This window comes from Setaria italica, chromosome VII (genome assembly GCF_000263155.2).
Source record: "Setaria italica strain Yugu1 chromosome VII, Setaria_italica_v2.0, whole genome shotgun sequence".
Taxonomy (NCBI): Eukaryota; Viridiplantae; Streptophyta; class Magnoliopsida; order Poales; family Poaceae; genus Setaria; species Setaria italica.
Genome location: NC_028456.1, coordinates 30,410,238 through 30,431,068, shown reverse-complemented (window position 1 = coordinate 30,431,068; position 20,831 = coordinate 30,410,238). Strand labels below are relative to the sequence as shown.

Below are 20,831 nucleotides of genomic sequence, written 5' to 3'. Positions count from 1 at the left end.
GATTTGCCACCCAATCACACACACATGCGCGCACGGGAAAGCACCGGGCCTTTCTCTTTCGGTCGAGCGGCCGAGGCTTCTCTAGCGGGGGTGTTCGCGTCCAGACAGCGGCGCTTGCGCGGCTGCGCATTTCGAGGGAGGAGTAAAATAGAGAGGAACGAGGAGGAGTTTTACTAGCATTTTTCTATTCTCTAGCGGGGGAGAGGAGATCAAGGGGGAGGGAGGTTTTGCCGTCGGCAATGGAGATGGCACTCCGGGCGCAGAGCCCGCTCTGCTCCCGGGGCCGCCCGCTGCTCGTCGTCCGGCCGGCCGCTGTCCTCGCGCAGGTGAGTTGCGGCCGGTTCGTGGAGCTGTCCGGTTACCTATTGGTTTTGTTTTTCCCTTTTCGCTTTCCGGTTCATTTTGTTAGCAAGCTGCGTGAAAAAAAAAAATGAAAATCGGTTGTGGAACTTTAACACCGGAAGTTAGCTGTTGTACTTGTAGACAGTACCGAAAATTAGGTGTGGAAAATCAGTTGTGAAATCTACCATATAAGCTTCCCTTTTGAACATATTTTGGTCTCTTGTGGTCTGTTGTTTACTGTCATGGAAAGGTTTATTACTTTGGCAACTTTTGGGATGATACGGTCCAAAGGATCTGTGTTAGCATAACTGACACTTCTCTACCATTTTCTGCTTCTACAGTCTACCGTAGGGCGCAGCAGATTTACAGGAGGCAGGCTTGTTCGATGCATGGTATCAAGTTCAGGTTTGAGGAATGATTATGCCAAAAGCCAATTCATCGGTCATACTGCTTAGCTCATGCTTTTCTGACATTGCATTGTTCAGATTATTCCAAGAGGAATCCGAGGAGAACATCGACTCCTAAACCCAAAGGCACTGCCTCCAGAGGAGGGTATGCCTCAAGACCTACTGCTGAGTCCAGCACGAAGAAGATTGAGGAAAGCAGCACTGACGAAGGTGATCTTGGCAAAAGCAATGGGACACTCCATATTGAAGCAACAGAGCAGGCAGGTACCGCAGCAAAGGATGAGGTTCAGGCCACAGAAGAGGCTGACCAAAATCAATCTTCAGCATCGTCTTCCACAACCCTGGATGATGAATCAATTGACAGAAAACTTGATGAATATCGGGGTAAAATAAGTGCACTAGTAAGTTCGAAATCAGAACCTTCATCACTTGCAAGTGTTCGTGGACAAGAAAAACCAGTTGTTGGTGTCCATGAACAAGAGGGATCAACAACTGAGGAACATGACAGTTCAATTGTTGATGAACCGCCAAAAGGCAGGCCATTTGCCGAGGCAGTTGTAGGCTATCCAGTGAAAGATGCAGAGGAGGATCAGGAACAGTATGAACCAGAGATGCAAGCACCAGTAGAAGATGATGTGGACCCAGAAGTGCTAAAGAGGAGGCTTCAAGAGCTTGCTGATGAAAATTATTCAGTCGGAAACAAGTGTTTTGTTTTTCCTGAAGTGGTGAAGGCTGATTCAATGATTTATCTTTACTTAAACCGCAGTATGTCAACCTTAGCTAGTGAGCCTGATGTTCTTATAAAAGGTGCATTCAATGGTTGGAGATGGAACTCGTTCACTGAAAAATTGCATAAAAGTGAATTAAGAGGGGATTGGTGGTGTTGCGAACTCTACATTCCCAAGCAGGCATACAGATTAGACTTTGTATTCTTTAATGGTGACACTGTCTATGAAAACAACAATCACAATGATTTTTTCCTGGAAATAGAAAGTGACATAGATGAACACTCATTTGAGGATTTCTTGGTTGAAGAAAAGCGAAAGGAACTTGAGAGGCTTGCTGCAGAAGAAGCTGAAAGGAAAAGACAGGCTGAGGAGGAGCGCAGGAGAGAGGAAGAAAGGGCCGCAATGGAGGCGGACAGGGCACAAGCAAAGTCTGAGGTTGAGATGAAGAAGGAGAAATTGCACCAGATGTTGAGTTTGGCCAGCAGATATTCTGATAACTTATGGTACATAGAACCTAACACTTATAGAGGAGGGGACAGGGTTAGATTGTACTATAATAGAAGCTCGAGACCACTAATGCATAACAATGAGATTTGGATGCATGGAGGTTACAACAACTGGATTGATGGTCTCTCTATCGCTGAAAGACTTGTCAAATCTCATGAAAAGGATGGTGATTGGTGGTATGCAGAAGGTATGTATATCCACTCTTTGCATCACTTAGGATTTATGATGCTCCATCAGTCCCTCTGTTTGACTGTAGATGATATGATTGTTTTTCTCTCTCTCATGATCTCATCCTCTAATATGTTACTTTGACATTACTTGTTGTATCAGTAGGTATTAACAAAGTGTGTACTGTAAAGTCCTATTAACAAAAATAAGAATCTCATAATAGTCATATTTTAGAAAGTTTATCCAAAATGTTCGACAATAGTCATTTAGAAACAATGGAGAGAATCCAAACCATTATGTTGTGGTGGTTGTACTTCAATAAGTTAGAATTGCTCAACACATAAAAGTATAGTAACCTGAAATCCTCAAGTACGCAGTTTATCTTGTGAATGAGTCTGAAGATCAATCATGTGCTTGATCTTTGGTCTTCAGTTGCTCTTTTGGCTGTTATGCAAAAATATTATTTTTGACTCCCTATTCCATGCATAGTTACGTTACCTGAAAAGGCATTGGTGTTGGACTGGGTTTTTGCTGATGGGCCACCTGGCAATGCAAGGAATTATGATAACAATGAACGCCAGGATTTCCATGCTATTGTTCCAAATAACATACCAGAGGACATGTTTTGGGTGGAAGAAGAACATAGGATCTTTAGAAGGCTTCAGCAAGAGAGAAGAGAAAAGGAGGATGCCGATCGACTGAAGGTTAGTTCAAAATAGACTTTTGCTTGTAGTAGGAGCAACACTTACTTGTACCTAGATACTTATCAAACAAGAATCAACCGTTCTGAGACTCTTTCAACTACATAACTGAAACAAGGTGATTTGATTGCTTATTTTCTTCTCCACATAGGCTGAGATATCTGCAAAAATGAAGGCTGAGATGAAGGAAAAGACTATGAGAGCATTTCTGCTCTCACAGAAACATATCGTGTATACTGAGCCACTTGAAGTACGTGCAGGAACCACTGTGGATGTGCTTTATAATCCTTCGAACACAGTGCTGAATGGAAAGCCAGAGGTTTGGTTCCGAGGTTCCTTTAACCGTTGGACTCATCCAAGTGGTCCCTTACCACCACAGAAGATGGTGAAGGCAGAGAATGGTTCACACTTACAAGCAACAGGTGCGTGAGGTTACAGTGTATTGCAATGTTTTTCTCTTGGACATGTTTGTGTACTAGTGTATCACTATCAAGTACTACCAAAATGGCCTTCCAAAATATTTTTACCCAAAGCTACTTGTGGATTCTATCTTGTATGCTGAACTAATTATATTTTCGTATTGGATATGTCGCTATAAACCTTTAGTTAGGTTTTTAAAACTCTGTTGTCCAAAGTCCAAACTCTTGCTTCATACCTTCCCCTTCCCTGGTTATCAGAAGGAATCTGAGAAGCATATGATCGCGATACTCTTAAGCTTATCAAATTCATGTTTACCTCATGATATTGATCCATTCTTGCCAATATTGATCATTATTTATTGCTTTCCTTCTCTGAGTTCTCTCTTAGTTTATCTGTTCATTTTTCAGTCAGGGTTCCCTTGGATGCATATATGTTGGACTTTGTTTTCTCTGAGTCGGAAGATGGTGGGATATATGACAATAGGAATGGGATGGACTATCATATTCCTGTGTTGGATTCGGTTGCAAAGGAACCTCCTATGCATATTGTGCACATTGCAGTGGAAATGGCCCCTATTGCAAAGGTAGTTTTACATTTCTCCTGTTTTGTGGTACACAAAAATGATGACCTTACTCGACAATGACCAATGTCGATGCAGGTTGGAGGTCTTGGCGATGTTGTTACCAGCCTTTCACGAGCTGTTCAAGATTTAGGCCACAAGGTTGAGGTGATTCTGCCAAAGTATGATTGTTTAAACCTAAGCAATGTAAGTTTGTCTACTGGTGTAAATTGTCCTGTGCCTTCTTTTCTTTCTCTGTCTGTCCTCTGCTTTCTTTCAGGCAGTGCCTTCTTCCCTTGAGATGATGAAGTTTAGTTTCTTCTAGTCTAGTTTAAAAGCACATAACTCTATTGTGCCACAGTGAGTTTAATGTCCTGCTGATTGTTTCTTTCTTAACTTCTTGGAGTTTCTTGGATGATTAAAATTATCATTTCCTCCAGTCACAAAAAACTGTCATTATATGCTGTGATAAGTCAAATCTATTCAACCGCTGCCCAGTTATAGACTTTTAATTTTGTGTTTGAACATTAGGAAATGAAGTATAGATTCTTCTCAGAAAGTAGATCTTGCTTTTTTATATAAATATATTACAACAGAAACTACTGGTCCTTTTTACTGGAGAGAGAATGCTTTCAATATTATTCGTGCATATCAATTTGCAACACCTTTCATCTTTATAATATTCACGGGGAGAGTTGCAAGTTTATGCATGACCGATGGTGGTGGTGGGTGTCCATTTTACTCATTAGATTTGCCTCTCTTTTGATGCAGGTGAAGGATTTACATTACCAACAAAGTTTTGCTTGGGGTGGCACAGAGATAAAAGTATGGTTTGGGAAGGTTGAAGACCTCCCTGTTTACTTCTTGGAACCACAAAATGGGTATGCAGCATATCATTGATTGCAACACACTTTGATCTCTTATTTTGTTTTTATCAGTAGTGGTTATTTGTCTTGTGTTTCAACACATATTTAAATTAGTCATCACATTGTTATACCAACTTAAGAACAATTTGTTGATAGTGGCTTGAGTAAAATCTGAGTTACCCCCGCAGGACGAGTTTTTTTTTTTTGAGTAAAATCTGAATATTGTTGTCTCACGTGCTGCCTATACTGAAATATCTTGCACTCCTCTCATCATCAGTACCTTAATAATCGGCTAACTTGAGCATATTATGTATTTGATATTTTTTTCTGCAGGATGTTTTGGGTGGGATGTGTCTATGGGAAGAATGATGAGAGTAGATTTGGCTTCTTCTGCCATTCTGCACTGGAGTTTCTCCTCGAAAGGGGATCTTCTCCTGTGAGTACATGATTTGTTCAGGAAAACGTCAATTATAGCATTGAGGTTTACTAATCATTTCCCATCACATCTGTTCATCTTGTGCCACCAGCGCATAATAACAGTTTATCATGTGATTTCATCTTATGCTAATTGCGGAGCAATTTTTCTTACTATCTACTTGCCAGTTATTTGAAACAGCAGCCTTCTTTTTCTCAATGTTGCCTGCTCTTTGCTCCCCAAAAAACTTCTCATAGAGCTGATGTGTCGCTATCCTTGCAGGATATCATACATTGTCATGATTGGTCAAGTGCTCCAGTTGCTTGGCTATACAAGGAACAGTATGCTCTTAATGGGCTGGGAAATGGTCGGGTTGTATTTACCATCCACAATCTTGAGTTTGGAGCACATCACATTGGCAAGGCAATGGCGCATTGTGACAAAGCTACAACTGTGAGTGCTGTTTCCTTTATACATTATGTTGTACAAACCATTCATATTTCTCAATCATGCTCCTGTTTGTCTTATTAATCCGTCTCAGCTATTCCTTCTAGGTTTCCGATACATATTCGAAGGAAGTGGCTGGACATGGAGCAATTGCTCCTCACTACTTCAAATTCCATGGAATTCGAAATGGGATTGATCCTGATATTTGGGATCCATATACCGACAGCTTTATTCCGGTACACTAATCATTACAGAGTGCATTCATATATATATATTATATCAATATGCATTTTCTCATTTACTACCTTCTTGGAGTTGTAAGCTTGCATCAAGAGTGCATCTCTAGTTACGTTTTCCTTCTATTTTATTGTAAAACAGCCCATGTACTTGCTCATATTCCTGGGAGTTTTTGAACATCTCGAGCTATGTAGGGTTAAATAATTATATTGCAACTAATTTGATTTGACTTTTGTTGTATCACTAGCATTCATTTACATTGGCTGTAGATTGATGATGCAACTTTTTGTTTCAGTACCATTGTGACCATTTTCCACCTTAACTCTTTTTCGCTGCATTCTGTTATAGGTCCATTATACATCAGAGAATGTTGCCGAGGGCAAGAGTGCTGCAAAAAAGGCATTGCAGCAGAAGCTTGGATTACAGCAAACTGATACCCCTATTGTTGGAATCATCAGTCGTCTAACAGTCCAGAAGGGAATTCACCTTATCAAGCATGCAATTTATCGAACTCTTGAACGCAATGGACAGGTCTTATCTCTTGCTCATGGATATTGCTTGCAAGTCTGTTATGTTACATTTACACTATGTTCAGTTTTCTCTGAAAATGAAGCGTTTTGTTTTTCTATAACAGGTGGTTCTGCTGGGTTCAGCACCAGATCCTCGCATACAAGGTGACTTCACAAACTTAGCAAGTCAACTGCATGGTGAATATCATGGCCGGGTGAAGCTTTGTTTAACTTATGATGAGCCACTGTCCCATTTGGTTAGTTTCAGATACCCTGCTAATTGCTCCTTGTATTAGAATTGGAAATTTTATTGGTGCTGAATTTATGATCCTTATGTAGATATATGCTGGTGCGGACTTCATTCTTGTTCCTTCCATCTTCGAACCTTGTGGTTTAACACAGCTCATTGCTATGCGGTATGGATCCATCCCGATTGTTCGGAAGACTGGAGGTATGTATTTCGCCTGGCATCATGATATTCACATGGCATTACGTTTCAAGTTGCCATTAAAAGGTTGTACCATGCATGTTGCAGGCCTTTACGACACCGTCTTTGATGTTGACAATGATAAGGATCGGGCTCAGGCACAAGGCCTCGAGCCAAATGGATTCAGTTTCGAAGGAGCTGATAGCAGTGGTGTGGATTATGCTCTTGACAGGCAAGTATAACCCATTTGAAGTCGCATAAACTGTAATGCCGCAACATTACTTATTCCATCTGTTGCCATTTTGTTTCAGAGCGATAACCACATTTTATGATGCTCGTGACTGGTTCAACTCCCTTTGCAAGAGGGTAATGGAGCAGGACTGGTCATGGAACAGGCCTGCTCTGGACTACATGGAACTGTACCATTCTGCTCGCAAAAACTGAACTTAATGACGGGGAGAACGGATTCAGTTTGCCCAGCTCTGCAGCATCTCAGCCTCTCAGGCATGCCCTTTCCAGTACCAATTCTTGTGCAAGATGGGAAGAAAAGAGTACTGGCTTGTGCATGGCCACCGTCCATAGCAGCTGTCTCACTGCCCTCAAGCTCAGCGATGGCTCGAGTTGGCGACAACGCCGCTCGCTCATGTGACACGCAGAATACTCATTCGGGTGATAGTTAACAGTTTTGCAAGCATGTATCTTTGTCACGTGCAAATAACTGTATGTAGTCTTTCGGGTGTACATATTTTGTATGTTAAGCTTTAGATTTTAGAGTCAATGGTGTCTTTAGTTTCTGAAGACTCAACTTCAGGCCAAATGATATATGATACGACCAATGGCCTACCTTCCGCTGTTGGTATCTTGAAATGTTCGCTGCTATCTACTTTAATTAACCATAAAAAAGCAGGAGTGTTCTTATCTAATTTGTATTCGGGTTAAGTTTCCTCTTACCTTACAGAGAGACTTCGACAGGTGACATGTCGGTAGGCCTGTTGGGTTCGGCAGGTCTCGATCACATCTCCGGGACGCAGGCGCTCGCCTTTCGTCCGGGAGCTAGTTGGTTCGGAGCCTCTGGCCAGGCATCTTCATCTTCCATTGGCACTACCAGGTGCGATGGCGGGTACACCGCTATCTGACATTTGGAAAATGTAGATGCTTGGTCGTGGACTCGTGGTATGTCCTGGCACGACCCAAGAGGCCAGGACTTGGTCACGCCAAAGTCTCTAGCGCGACTAGCACATGCTTACGATTCAATTGAATAATTATTTCATATCCAGTTCTTTTTAATCATTTCATATCCAGTTTAAGATTTGCTTCAGGAATCATTTGCATCCGATCCGTTGAAAACCTAGTAGCATCCAATGTAAAAGGTTACTCGTGACGAGTAAATTGAAGCAGTTATTTTGGCATTCAATTGAAAGCAGCGCTGAGTCAATTCAGTGCCCTCCGTTTTTCGGGAGAAAAAAAAATGCTTCTACAATTCGTACCGGCTGAAAGAATTATCCAATGCTATAGAATAATAGTTAGCACCAGTACATAGATTGCACAACGTACCTTGTCTTAGTAAATCAAACAAGGCTTAAAAAAAAATATCCAAACATTTCCAACTACCACACTTTGGATGAAAGCTTATGTTCCCTTTTAATTTCAATAGAGAATAAAACGGATCTAAAGGGAGGAGGGGTGGGGTCACCATGGCTGAGCCCGAGTTCAGGTGGAGGAGAAAAGAGGACGAAGAGAGGAAGGAGGAAAAAGAGATGGCCTTAATCGTATATAAGGCTTAGTTGTGCCACGTCACGGGACTAAGGGTATGCCATCAAGCCACGTGTAAAGTTGCACGACCGCTTCGTCAGAGTGGATATGTCCATGTGTCAAAATTAACTGTCAATGAGGGAGAGAGCAGGAGAGAGTTGCTTCCACCCTACGTTGAAGTTTTTGGTAATTGAAAAAAAAATGGTATTGGGGAAGAGATTAATAGTGTGCTGAAGCTTTCTCGGATTCCTAAATTCCTCAAATGACATGTTTCTAGTACTGAAATTGGATGAATATGAGTAATTTGATGGAGATGATCTTTATCACGAGTAAAAGTCAAGCTCTTCCCTCGCACACAGTACTCCGTACATGACAAAAAGAGTTACTAACATTAATATTTTGGTAAATAAAAAACCTTCTCCAACCGTTCGCCCCCTTCCCCCGGCACGTCAAGGGGAGCCGCCACAACCACTTTAAGGGTAAATAAATATGTTGATAAGGGATAAAGGAGAAAAAAAGAAAAAAGGGAGAAAAGGGGGGGGGAATTTGGGTTTTTGGGTGTTCGTTTTCCTCCCCCCCCCTGTAAAAAACCCCCCCCCGAAAACCCTCAAAAATTCCCCTTTCCCCTTCCCCCCCCCCCCCCTACACAAAACCCCGGCCCGGGCGTGTAAAAAAACCCCCCCCCCCCCCCCCCCCCCCACCCCTAGCGGCGGCTAACACGGCGAGCGGCGCCGCGCTTTGGCCAGGTTTCGTCGGGCGCTTCTCCAACGACTAGCATCCGCCAGGTACGCCAGCCCCTTCCCTTCATGATGTGCGAAACTGAACACCCCAAACCCTAATCTATGATATTTGTATTCGGATCTGACCATGCGCTTTACCTACCAACTTCGAATTTTTGCAAAAATTATCCAATACTGGGCCCGCCCCTATTTGGTGGTGAATTTACGGGTGAATCGGTGAGCTTGGCCTGGATTTGTGCTCAATTTTGGATCTTTGGCGTTGTTCGACGCGTTGGCCTTTGGGTGTATGCAAAATTCGGCCTCTCCGTCTTCTGTAGCTGCGTCCGAATATCAGGCGGTTGAATTCTGTCTAGACGGGATTAGGTGCTGAAAAGTCAGGATTTTGCGGTAATTGTGTCAAAATCGCAAATTTTCTTACTGTGAGGTGCATGAGGAGAAACTTAAGCTGGTGTACTGCAATTACTGTGGGAGTTGTGAATTAATTACTTTTAGTAAGTCAGAATAAATTTAATTTAGGGGAAGGCTGCAAAGGATTACCTTGTCCCCCTGTTTCTCGATTTTATTTAATTTTTTTCACTGTGGCTCTGAGAAACTTTAAACACTACAGTTCTGTTTAATGAACCCATGATTGTAGGGCTTGCAGAATGTGCTGAGTATTTCCAGTCAAACACGAACTGTTGTTAGTGGATCTGTAATACCCAGGCTGCAAAACTGTATTTTTGATAGGTCCACGAGAACCACATAACTGGTGACACCCTTTCGCTATGCAGAATGTTCTATTAGCAACCATCCAATTCAACGACATTCCAGAAACACCATCCTCCATGAATGAAACTGGTTCTCTCCAATAGGCACAAGCCCCGTAAGGAAAACAGAACTTGAGTTATACCCTGTGGAAATGTAGCCAAGAAGGCAATAGCCTTTCCTGCTACATTAGGAGCATTAGGAGAGAGGAAAAAGTGCTGGCTGCACTAAAGCAAAAGGAAATATGGAATAAACTGTCGGCAGCCTCATGCCTTGAGGACACTGTCATAGAAAGCTAGCAAAGTAGTAAGATCTTGCACCACATGCATGTTTTAGTCATCACTTGTATACATACTTATCGCTCTATATGTCTATATGTTCTTGCTCTTCTGTTGCAGTATATCAAGCAAAGCAGTGGAAATTGTTTCAAAAGATATTTCAATTCTACAGGTTGCTTCACAAAGTTTATAACGTCCAGGTTACAACTAGCCAAGAGTCCTTAAACTTTTTCTGGATTCGGAGGAGGTTGCAAAGAGCCCATCCAGCAGGGTGTCTCAGACATGCTGATGGATGGGGAACCCAAGATCCTTGAGAAACTATCACATGAACACATGTACTCTTGGTACTTCACCAGGGAAGAACTAGAGAAATTTTCTCCATCAAGGAAAGATGGAATTACTGAAAGCAAGGAGTCAGAACTAAGGAATTTATATTGTTCATTCATTCGGGATGTTGGCATCAGGCTGAAACTGTACGTGATTTCTTTTCGCTCCCTTAAGTGGAATTGACTCTGTTTTACCATGTTCTAGGGTGTTCTTTTTAGTTTATACTACTTCATAGGATGGCTCATCACATGTTTGTTTACATTGATCTCATCTCTCTGTTGGACCTAAAAGGCTTCTTTTTTTTCCCTAAAGGCAGTTTTTTTTTGGTTGATATGTTTGACTCCTCTACTCTGATTGTATTCTTAGCACATGATAACTCTCTCAGTTATTGTGTAAGTTTGCTAAACTTGTTTATCTGTTCTTTTTTTTCAGACCTCAGATGACTCTAGCGACAGCAATAATGTTTTGTCATCGCTTCTATTTACACCAGTCCCTTGCAAAAAATGGATGGCAGGTGAGAAACCCTGTTTTGTTGTGGCAGTGATGATCGATGCTGTCTTTGAAAAGCAAGAAGAGTGCAGAGTTTCTTTGCCAAGCATTTATTGGAATGATCACCAATCTGTTCTCAGTTTCCAACTTAACGTTGCAAAATATCCTTCAGATCATTTAAAGTATTTGACTGTGTAATGCCATTAGCATTCAATTTTTTGATTACTTGCTAATTGCTAATTCCTCGGGATGCTACTCTTCAAGTTCACACATTGATTTGGTCATTTTCAAAGAATCTACTTAGCTACGATTTTTCAGAAATATGTTTTAGATCTTTGATTGAAGTGCTAATCCCCTTCTCTAACACTAAAAAGTTTTGAGGTAGTTAAGAGTTGTTTTCAGTTTACTTGGGAAGTTTGGCAGATCACAAATACGATAATATTGTGCTTGTTCTTTGTCATAACTGGGCAAGTGCATTCAGAATTTTCCTATTGAAGTTACTTAACCCCGACCAGCCAACTGGGTTGCAACTTACTGTTACAACTTAAAAAGTTTGACGGATCATCTTGTGAAAATAACGAATTCTCCAGTAAGTTCTATAGAAACGGCTCACCTTACTGCATTCCTTTTCTTTCTTAGTTTTGTTGGAATTGTTTATTTCATATTTACATGATCAGTTATCCAAGATTATCTCTCCGTTATTCTGCAGCCCTTAGTTATTTGCAACACTAGTAGCATTTCATGTTTGATGCTATTGTCCATAATGTTTACTCTGTTTGGAGTACATGATCTATCTATGGTTTCCTTATTGACATCTCTTGATTTCTTCTGGAACTTATCTTTTTATTTTCATGTGTTGGTTTTAATGGTACCTTTTGTCCTGTTTCAGACAGTTGCAGCTGTGTGTGTATTTCTGGCATCGAAAACTGAAGATACTCCTTGCCCCTTGGACCATGTAGTTAGAGTAGCCTATGAAACAATGTATAGGCGGGACACTGCTGCAGCTCAAAGGATCCGCCAGAAGGTGCCACTAAATCATTGCTTGGAACTTCTATACCATTGCCCATTCAGTGTTTGATCATCATCTATTTGTACAGGATGTTTTTGAGAAGCAGAAAGCACTAATTTTGATCGGAGAGAGATTGGTTCTTACAACTATTCGATTTGATTTCAACATTCAGCATCCTTATAGACCACTTTTTGATGCTATGACAAATCTAGGCATCAATCAGAAGGAAGTGAAACAAGTAGCATGGAACTTTGTGAATGATTGGTATGTGATATACTATTTCAGTCTTTAATACATATTTCTAAGATTCCTTTGCAATTCCTTGTACCAATGTTTCTAAGATTCCTTTGCAATTCAGCTAATATTCTACTACTTATGTTCAGGCTTAAAACAACACTGTGCCTACAGTATAAACCACAGTATATTGCTGCTGGTTCGCTTTACCTGGCTGCAAAGCTTCACAATATTAAGCTTCCGTTGCATGGAGCGCGTGTCTGGTGGCACCAATTTGATGTTGCACCGAAGCCTCTGGAAGGTATGTGGACTACTAAGTGGATCATAGCATCATTGCACTCTGTGCCTTTTGGAACTTGAAAAGAAAATATTGCATTTCTGCAGCTGTCATTCAGCAAATGATGGAGCATGCTGCTGTGAAAAAACTGATGCCTGCTCGTCCCAGTCCAGTTAAGCAGAAGGAAGTTCCATGTGAAGCTAAACTGCACGTATCTAACAGCCCGGACTCTGTGTTGAATCAATCAAGCTTGTTAATAAGCAGCTCAAGTCCTGATATTGGTGATCCCAGTGACCACATGCAGGTGGATTCCTGTCAATACTTGATAAGCAGCCATACAGGTGATGGTAGTGTCTCAGGCCCTGACAGCAGTTTGTTGAATGGAAGTGCTTATATAAATGTTTCTAGTAAAGCACATGATGAAGAGAGCTTGGATCAGGCCTCAATAACCAAACATGACGATGAGATGATGTCATGTACTAATCAGACATCATTATATGCAGTTGCAGCCACTGACGGCAGTGCTGAATGTATGAAGCAGGATGTAAGCCACTGCACAGTCAATGGCAAAAACTTGAACCAGGCATCAGGAAATTGGCATGGTGATAGTGCAAACCCATTACCTGTGGTGACAGCACTGGGTGCCAAGGCTGACAAAGAAAGCACTCGGTGTGTGGACCCATCGATTGGAAGCTCTAATCGTTGTACTGACAGTCTCAATGCAGATATCTTGCGCACTGATCAGAGATTGGCTGATGCTGCTTCAGTACCCATTGACCATGCACCATCTGCATCGCCAGTTGTGGTGGAGGCTGATCCTTTGAGGGCAGAACTTAAAAAGGTTGATGTTGCCAGAATAAAGGATTTATTGTCGAAGAGGAAGAGGAAGAAAGGGATCCAAGAGCAAGCCGTTTGTTCAGACGACCTCAGTGAAGAAGCCTGGATTGAGAGAGAGCTCGAGTCTGGGATTATTACAAAACAAGAACCTGCTGCCTCAGATGGATTGAGTGATGAAGCCTGGATCGAGAGGGAGCTCGAATCAGGGATTGTGGTTGGACCAAGAAACAAGCAGGCAATCACTTTAGATGGTTTGAGTGAAGATGATTGGATCGAGAGAGAGCTCGAGTCTGGAATTATTGTTGAGCCAGCGCCTGCCAGCAAGAAGCAGAAGCTAAAGACAAGCTGCTGCTAGCTCCTCCTGAGCCAGGATGCTTTCCAAGCAGGTGAATAATGACAGATGGAGGTTTTGAAGTCGGCAGATAGATGTCACATTCTCTTTCTTATTTGTTTAACGAGACACCTCGAGTGCTTTCAACTCGAGAGGTATATGCACAGTGGGATATTCCCAATTTCTCGAATTCAGAATGGAATCATAACCTCTGTCTTGGTTCTTTTTGTTGTGTGTAAATCCAGCATGACCAAAATTCAGCATTATTAGATTAGATTATAGTTGTAACTGTAGCAGGAATCATCTATTGTTAAACACTACTAGAAATTGATTCTTCAGTGTGACTGTAACAAATGAAATTTTTCTTCAGTGTAGATAATGTTGTTAACAAAAGGAAAACAGCTCTCGAAAGGTGTAAACTGTTTATAAATTGATGAATGAGGATGAGTATATTCTAAATACATGTTCCGTCAGGGAGCTGATCACATGTGTGCCCTGTTGTTGTTAGTCTTCTCCTTGAGTCTTTGTTTCTTCGGAACTCTTGATGTATTATAATCGGAACTCTTGATGTATCATAATCGGAGGCTTTTTTTAACGATAGTGCGAGTTTCTATCAGAAAAACTTAAAACCGACTAATCCAACCGGTTGGATTGGGATATCAACACGGTTGCACCATTCCACTCAAATTGCCATTGGCATTAGAGTACACAACATCATTCGACGCGCAACAAGGCACCCCAACCCCCGACAGTCTCGTGCTCATGTAGTTGCTAAACCTGCAGGCATGACTTCACGTCGATAGGGAACCGAAAGGAGCAAACTGCACCGAGAAAGCCACCACCATGCGGGACCCTTCACTGTAGTACTGCTGCAACACCACACCACCCGACAGAGTGAAACCACCATATCCGAACCTCTAGCATGACGCCTCGCAGTCGCCACCACGAAAACACAATGCACGAGGCCTCGCCACCTCCGCCGTTGGACTCCACCTCATTCTTGTCGCCTCGAAGATACTACAATGCTCTATGTCACGGATCTCCACCTTGCTCCATGTCCGACACAGTGCTCCAATCTGTTTCTTTAGTCACCGTCAGTATGTTGAGCAATGTTACCCCGCTTCCCAAGATCTCCATCAAACAGCCAAACTGTCGCCGCAGGTCGACTTTGCTTCGTTGCTCAACCTGCGCACATAGCCTCCGCCGCGTGCCAGCAAGCTAAAGAAATTTTGCACCGTCTTCCCACGATGTACCGCACCGGAGTAGCCCAACAAAGCTGAGCAATCCACTGCAGTCCGCTGCAAGCCTAATCGTCCCACGATGTCGTTGCTGCAAGCGCGGTTCACCAACGTAGTCCCATGCCGCACTGACAGCTGCCAATCAGCGCCAGCCGCCATGGTCCGCTGCAAGCAGCCAACCTGACAAACATGCGGCAACCCTTGGCTGCCACCACAACAACGATCACCTCCACGTGAGCTCAGTAACCCCGTCAAGCTTGCCATCCTGCACCATGCCGACTTGCCATGCTGCAAACCTAACGCGGCGGAATCGCCGCCACCGCCCGCAGCCTCCCATGACCATCGGCGTCACCAGTATTGCTAGAAGACGAGTTAGGTCCCTAAAAATGATGCCTCCAAGAAGGCCATGACACCAATGATGTCACCATCACCCGTCCCGAAACTGGACAGGGTTTTCACCCAGAGAACCCCATGCAGCAGGAATAGAGCTCCAATATGATGCACCCAATGGGGAGAACGATGCCCAAGGGCGCCGCCGCCATCACCACCAGCAAGCTTGCCGGTAAGGGCTTTCGCCTGGAGCATCACATCCCTAGCCGTTGCATGCCCTCAGCCCGGCATTACCAAGACCACGGTCATCGAAAACCCAACCGAGACGGCATTGCCGCCGTGCCTCCTTGCTTCGTGCCTCCTTGCTTTGCGCCGTTGTGCCTCCTCATCCGCTGCCACTGCACACTTGCACCCCGTGCTCGCCGCCCAGATGTGCCGCCAACCTCAGATCCACCTCACCGCATGCTCCAGCCCCACGTGCGGCGTGCACGCCGTAGTCGCCGCTGGGATCTCGCACCGCTCATGGCCAAGCTTCCCCTAGCCGTGTCGCTCGCCCTAATGCGCACCATCTCCACACGGCTGTTGAGGAGCCACCTCCTCACCCTCGCAGCTGCCGCTCGAGCAGGGCCGCCCCGACTGCGGTCGTAGCCGCTGCTTGACCCAGACTTGTCGCTGCAGCGCCCGCCCTAGAGCCGCCTCCAGTCTGGCTGTCGCTGGCCACCACGGGTCACCCCCACCGCACATGCCATCCACCCCACTGCGGTGCTGCAGCAACCACACCACCGCTACCCGAGCGCAATTGCACAGCAGGCAGGCAGTCGCAGTCGCCCACAAGCCGTCGCCGTCTCAACCCTTAGCCTAGAGGCCCCCACTGGCGTCACTGTCGAAGAGCCACCCCAGGGCCCCACGCTGAGGCAGCCGCCGCACGAGCGAGGAGCACACGCCGAAACACCCTTGCAAGTAGAGGCCCCCACCACCATCACCGTCGAATGCCGCCCTAGGGCCCCACGCTGAGGCAGCCGCCGCACGACGAGGAGCACATGCGGCCACACCCTCGCAAGCAGGTGCCACAGCTTAGCAGCCCATCCCCAACCTCGGCCTCCATGCCCAGGCCACCACGCCGCGCACCAGGATGGCCCGGCGTAGATCAGCTAGGGGAGATGCCGGATCCGCCAACAGTGGCAGCATATCCGGAGTCCGGCGTCCACACACATGGGGAGAAGAAGTGCCCTACCGCCGCCATCCTCACGGCCGTCCGGACTTCCGGGGGCGTGCTCTGGCGGCGGCAGGATGGGAGAGATGCGGGAGGGGGGCGGCGGCGTGTAGAAGCGAGCGCCGCCCAAGTCACCCGTACGGACGACGTGGGGGCAGAGACGTCTAGCAGAAGGAGTTAGGATACCTATAATCGGAGGCTTATGTTTACTATTTTATTCCTTCATTTTCTATTCATTTTATTGTTCTTGTAACTTCCACCCCAGTAAACTGGGTTACATCGTCGCGGGGAACTAGGGCTGTTTGTTTTCGTGGGGTTAAACTTTAGCCCCTGTCATATCGGATATTTGGATACTAATTAGGAGTATTAAACATAGGCTAATTATAAAACTAATTGCACAGTGGAGGCTAATTCGCGAGACGAATCTATTAAGCTTAATTAGTCTATTATTTGATAATGTGGTGCTACAGTAATCATTTGCTAATGATGGATTAATTAGGCTTAATAGATTTGTCTCGTGAATTAGCCCGGGATTCTGCAGTTAATTTTATAATTAATTTATGTTTAGTCCTCTTAATTAGCATCCGAACATTTGATGTAAACAAGGGCTAAACTTTAGCCAAGGATCCAAAACACACCCTGAGTTTAGCCTATACATGACTTTTTTGCCCTCTCGTTGCTCTTTCAGGCAGCATTCGAGTTCTAGGCACCAGGATGATGGAGCATTTTGATTTACTGATATTTTTTTTATCCTGATGTGTTTGAGTTCCATGAACAGTGGCGTTTCTTGAGACCTTTATTTCACCCTCTCTCTCTTTTTGTGTGCTGAAATTAAGCAAGAACCATGTCGATCGATCATTCACAAGAATAATGAACAATCACGACTTTTGCAGGAAACAAAATGCTCAATTTTAGACCAAGTAAGAAGTTAACATCATATTTGTATCATAATACTGAGAGATCATTTTTGCTCTCTGTTACAAAAAGACCTGACACATCGAATCTTTTCCTTGCTACAAGACAGACCAAAGAACAAACAGTTTTTCCCAAAGCAAACTTGGCTAATTCCAGAGCAGGCCTGATCACAAGGCAGAGAAAAGATCACATAATTACAGTGGGTTCACAGATACATTCAGGTTCAGACATTAAAATCAAATGCATTCAGGTTCAAGCATTACAAAGTCTTCAAAACTAAAGCAACTTCTCAGGCTATCAAAGGTTAGCAAACCCACTTTGCTTCTCACTTTTTCTTAGGAAGAAGCAGATACAATACAGGCGATACCATGTTCTCATTACGTCTTCATGGAAGTCGCTAGTGTCGCTGCATGCCAAGCATCGGCTTCTCTGCTCTGCTGCAAAGCATCAGCCTTTCTTCTTTGCTGCAAGTTAAGCATCCGGTAAATGCATATAGTCTCCAACCTAGTGACCTAGTCCATTGCATTTCTGATTTGCTTGCTCGCTCAGCGCCTCCACCACCTCGTCTCCACCGGATCTCGAGTTCTAGATGGCCGTGCCGTGGGCCGTGGCAGGAGCACGGGTTCCTTCGGGTAGGGAGATCGCCGTCGGCGCGCGCGACGCCTTGGCTGGGTACACTTCCTGTCCTGTTACGAAAGGTCAGTCCCATCGAATTGATCCGCAATGCCCATTATCCCTCTGCTCCTCTCGTCTCATGCTAACATCTTTGTGTTCCCATATAGCCTCCGACGACGACGCGACGACCACGAGAGAAATTAACGCTTCTGCATCGACGACTCTTGTCCAACGACGCCTTCTCCACCCTCTCTGCTCCGTCCGTGCATTCCCCTGCCAGATTTTGAGCACTCGATCCGGCTCATTGGTAGCCCTGGTGGGCATTCGTTTTGTGGTAGGTACAGTGCGCCTTTCTCTTCGAGCTCCTAGATACTCAAGTTGCTCATCACGTGTGTTGCTGATTAGATTAGTTGCACTGCCATTGCAAATGCATGTTGGGAGTAGTCCCACCTTACTCGTGGAGAGTGGATCGTGGAGAGTGGAGTAGCACAACTTATAAGTGTGAAGTAGCTTAAAAAAACCTAGGAGTCGGTCACTAGTGTTTAGGGAGATCGGAGCCGAACACTCAGGAATGGAGGTCCGAAGGCGCGTGTTGCGTGGTACTGTTGGGCTAACAATGGATTCGTCTTTAGAAGGGAAGTAGGAAACGAAACATCAATGTTGGGAATATGGATCAAGGTTTTTGGTCGTCACCCTCGCACGTCACTTTTTGGGATGGAATCACCGCCGAGCTCATCGGATCGAGCTTCATCCTCGACCATCTCTAACGTCATTCGCTTGCTGGTTACCTTCGACGGGTCATCAGTGGAGGTGTGGAGCTTTTGTTTTCGTTTGATTGCAGATGTGCAGATCCGGTCGAGCGGAGCGAAGGTACAAGGCAAATTTGGAGGGAGGATGCGGAGGTCCTGGGCACCTTCCCAACCAAGAATCCAAGACTCGTTCGAGATTGCCCAGACGAAGGTGCAGAAGGAAAGGGTCACGTTCACAACATGACCCTGGTAGCATGTATCGTGTGACCTATTTAGGGTGTACAAGTTGGATTATGATTCTTTCTTTGCCAAAATATACAGCATATTTCTGGGATGTAGTGGTTGAATGAGGATAAATTTGGTAGGTAAAAGTCGGTTGACCTTCGTAAAAGGAGAGGCACCCCTACTGTACAAGGTTCACATTTTTTGAGAAAAACAAGCTCTAAGTGAGTTTTATTTCCCATTTATGTGTGCTTTCTTTAAATCTTCAGTAAAGAGTTTGCTCTGAACCAACAATCAAAACAACCTTGTTCACGCTCTTCACCGCAACCACATGTGTTATTACTAGACTTAAGCCCTCCTCCGTGATTGGTAAGATAATTCCTCACACACAACGCCCAACAAACATGATGATCAGAAGGACGAGTAGGTTGGGGAGGGGAGGGTCATGCCCCTCCTATGGTACTAAAAGAGTCCAACAAACAGGATGATCAGAAGGACGAGTAGGTTGGGGGTGGGAGGTGTCATGCCCCTCCTATGGTACTAAAAGAGCTCAACACAAGGTGTCGGTGAGCACCTTCTCTTCATTTATTTACCATCAGTTGATAATTATGCTCAAGCTCACATGTGCAAGGATCCCAACACCGCCGGAAATCAATCATGATTCATGTTTACTAGAGACACATGCATCAAAGAAATTCCTAAATCTTTAGCCCCTAAGAGATGAAATTCTATTTGAGAATCAGTTGTCTTAACTATTTTTGTCACGTATGACAGTCGAATTGTCATTATAACCATATACCTTTTCCTCCACCTTTTCTAGATGGTGCCAATAGCTCATCCTCATGATAATTCCATATATCATCCAAGACAAACAAAAACTGTTTACCTTTTAATCTTAGCTCAATCAGCTCTTCATCACTATCATTTTTCTTTTTCACCTTCAACTCTGGCCATCTTTCTTATAGCTTCTTGTGCCAATATATTTGCACTGAAATTGAGAGAGACGTATCAAAAATGTAACTTGAAATGGCTCTTTGCTTCTTGATATACATGTTGTGTGAAGGTTGGAAGCACAGAATATTCACCATGTGGGTGCTCCTCAATTTTCCTCCCATATAATTTAGGCTCCGTACAGGAGTGAAGCTACATTGTAATTAGGAGGTGCTGATGCACTCTCAAAATTTGCAAAAATAATGATTAAGCTTAAATTTTCGCCATATAAGCACCTCTTATGGCTCAATTGTATGCATCCGCAAGGCAAACACACCCCTCTAAATTTATTTAACTTCGCCACTAGCTCTGTATTGTCCTTGTCGTTCCATGGTGGTAGACCGGTAGTAGTGATACCTTTGGTTCTTCATGATTCCGTCACCCAACAGCCAAAGCGAGCAGGCACCATGGCGAGAGCTTCTGGGGTTCCGACGCCAAAGTCCTGAGGTCCTCACTCCATTGTCGACGTCTCTAGATTGTGTTCTAATTAGGTTGTGGATTTTTTTTAGGAGGCTGGGGGGAGCACACACGAGGAAGGCCACGAGCGCTCGATTCCCGACAAAACCACCTCCCTCCTTCCAAACTTTCCATTTTTGGATCGTTTTGATTCCCGCAACTTTTTATTTTTAACTTATACACGTAATTTGGACGCATAACTTCTTACTACCAAACTTGTTATGGATAATTTTTTAACGCAACATTTATCACATACACAACTTATGGGTATAACTTCTACAAACAGCTTCAAAAGGATGCACAACTATATATATATATATATATATATAATTTTTTTCAAACGGCTTCTTAC

At 44.1% G+C, this 20,831-nt stretch overlaps 2 protein-coding genes across 5 annotated transcripts; both read left to right on the top strand.

The window, feature by feature from the left end:
* The first annotated feature begins 14 nt into the window (after positions 1-14).
* On the top strand, positions 15-7,653 carry LOC101774804 (starch synthase 3, chloroplastic/amyloplastic). The gene is made up of 16 exons (XM_004976814.3): positions 15-326; positions 684-747; positions 828-2,171; positions 2,642-2,856; positions 3,005-3,275; positions 3,681-3,856; positions 3,932-4,039; positions 4,604-4,713; positions 5,032-5,134; positions 5,396-5,566; positions 5,668-5,796; positions 6,146-6,328; positions 6,432-6,563; positions 6,646-6,757; positions 6,842-6,965; positions 7,045-7,653. The coding sequence occupies exons 1-16, from the start codon at positions 240-242 to the stop codon at positions 7,175-7,177; spliced, it is 3,462 nt and encodes a 1,153-aa protein (XP_004976871.1). The 5' UTR covers positions 15-239; the 3' UTR covers positions 7,178-7,653.
* A 1,510-nt stretch (positions 7,654-9,163) lies between these two features.
* On the top strand, positions 9,164-14,214 carry LOC101774402 (cyclin-T1-2). Of its 4 annotated transcripts, none has more exons than XM_012847750.3 (7): positions 9,164-9,270; positions 10,448-10,720; positions 11,007-11,088; positions 11,953-12,087; positions 12,161-12,336; positions 12,456-12,607; positions 12,691-14,214. In XM_012847750.3, the coding sequence occupies exons 2-7, from the start codon at positions 10,530-10,532 to the stop codon at positions 13,773-13,775; spliced, it is 1,821 nt and encodes a 606-aa protein (XP_012703204.1). In that variant the 5' UTR covers positions 9,164-9,270; positions 10,448-10,529; the 3' UTR covers positions 13,776-14,214. The 4 variants fall into 4 exon arrangements, with proteins under 4 accessions (XP_012703204.1, XP_012703203.1, XP_004976869.2 ...); XM_012847749.3 differs by having other exon boundaries at positions 10,420-10,720; XM_004976812.3 differs by having other exon boundaries at positions 10,368-10,720.
* Positions 14,215-20,831: the final 6,617 nt, after the last annotated feature.

Coding starts and splice junctions, on each gene's coding strand:
- LOC101774402 (XM_012847750.3), top strand. CDS start 10,530: ATGCTGATGGATGGGGAACCCAAGATCCTTGAGAAACTATCACATGAA. Junction 12,088..12,160: donor CTCAAAGGATCCGCCAGAAG/GTGCCACTAAAT, acceptor CTATTTGTACAG/GATGTTTTTGAGAAGCAGAA. Junction 12,337..12,455: donor TGGAACTTTGTGAATGATTG/GTATGTGATATA, acceptor ACTTATGTTCAG/GCTTAAAACAACACTGTGCC.
- LOC101774804 (XM_004976814.3), top strand. CDS start 240: ATGGAGATGGCACTCCGGGCGCAGAGCCCGCTCTGCTCCCGGGGCCGC. Junction 748..827: donor ATGCATGGTATCAAGTTCAG/GTTTGAGGAATG, acceptor TGCATTGTTCAG/ATTATTCCAAGAGGAATCCG. Junction 6,329..6,431: donor CTCTTGAACGCAATGGACAG/GTCTTATCTCTT, acceptor TTTCTATAACAG/GTGGTTCTGCTGGGTTCAGC.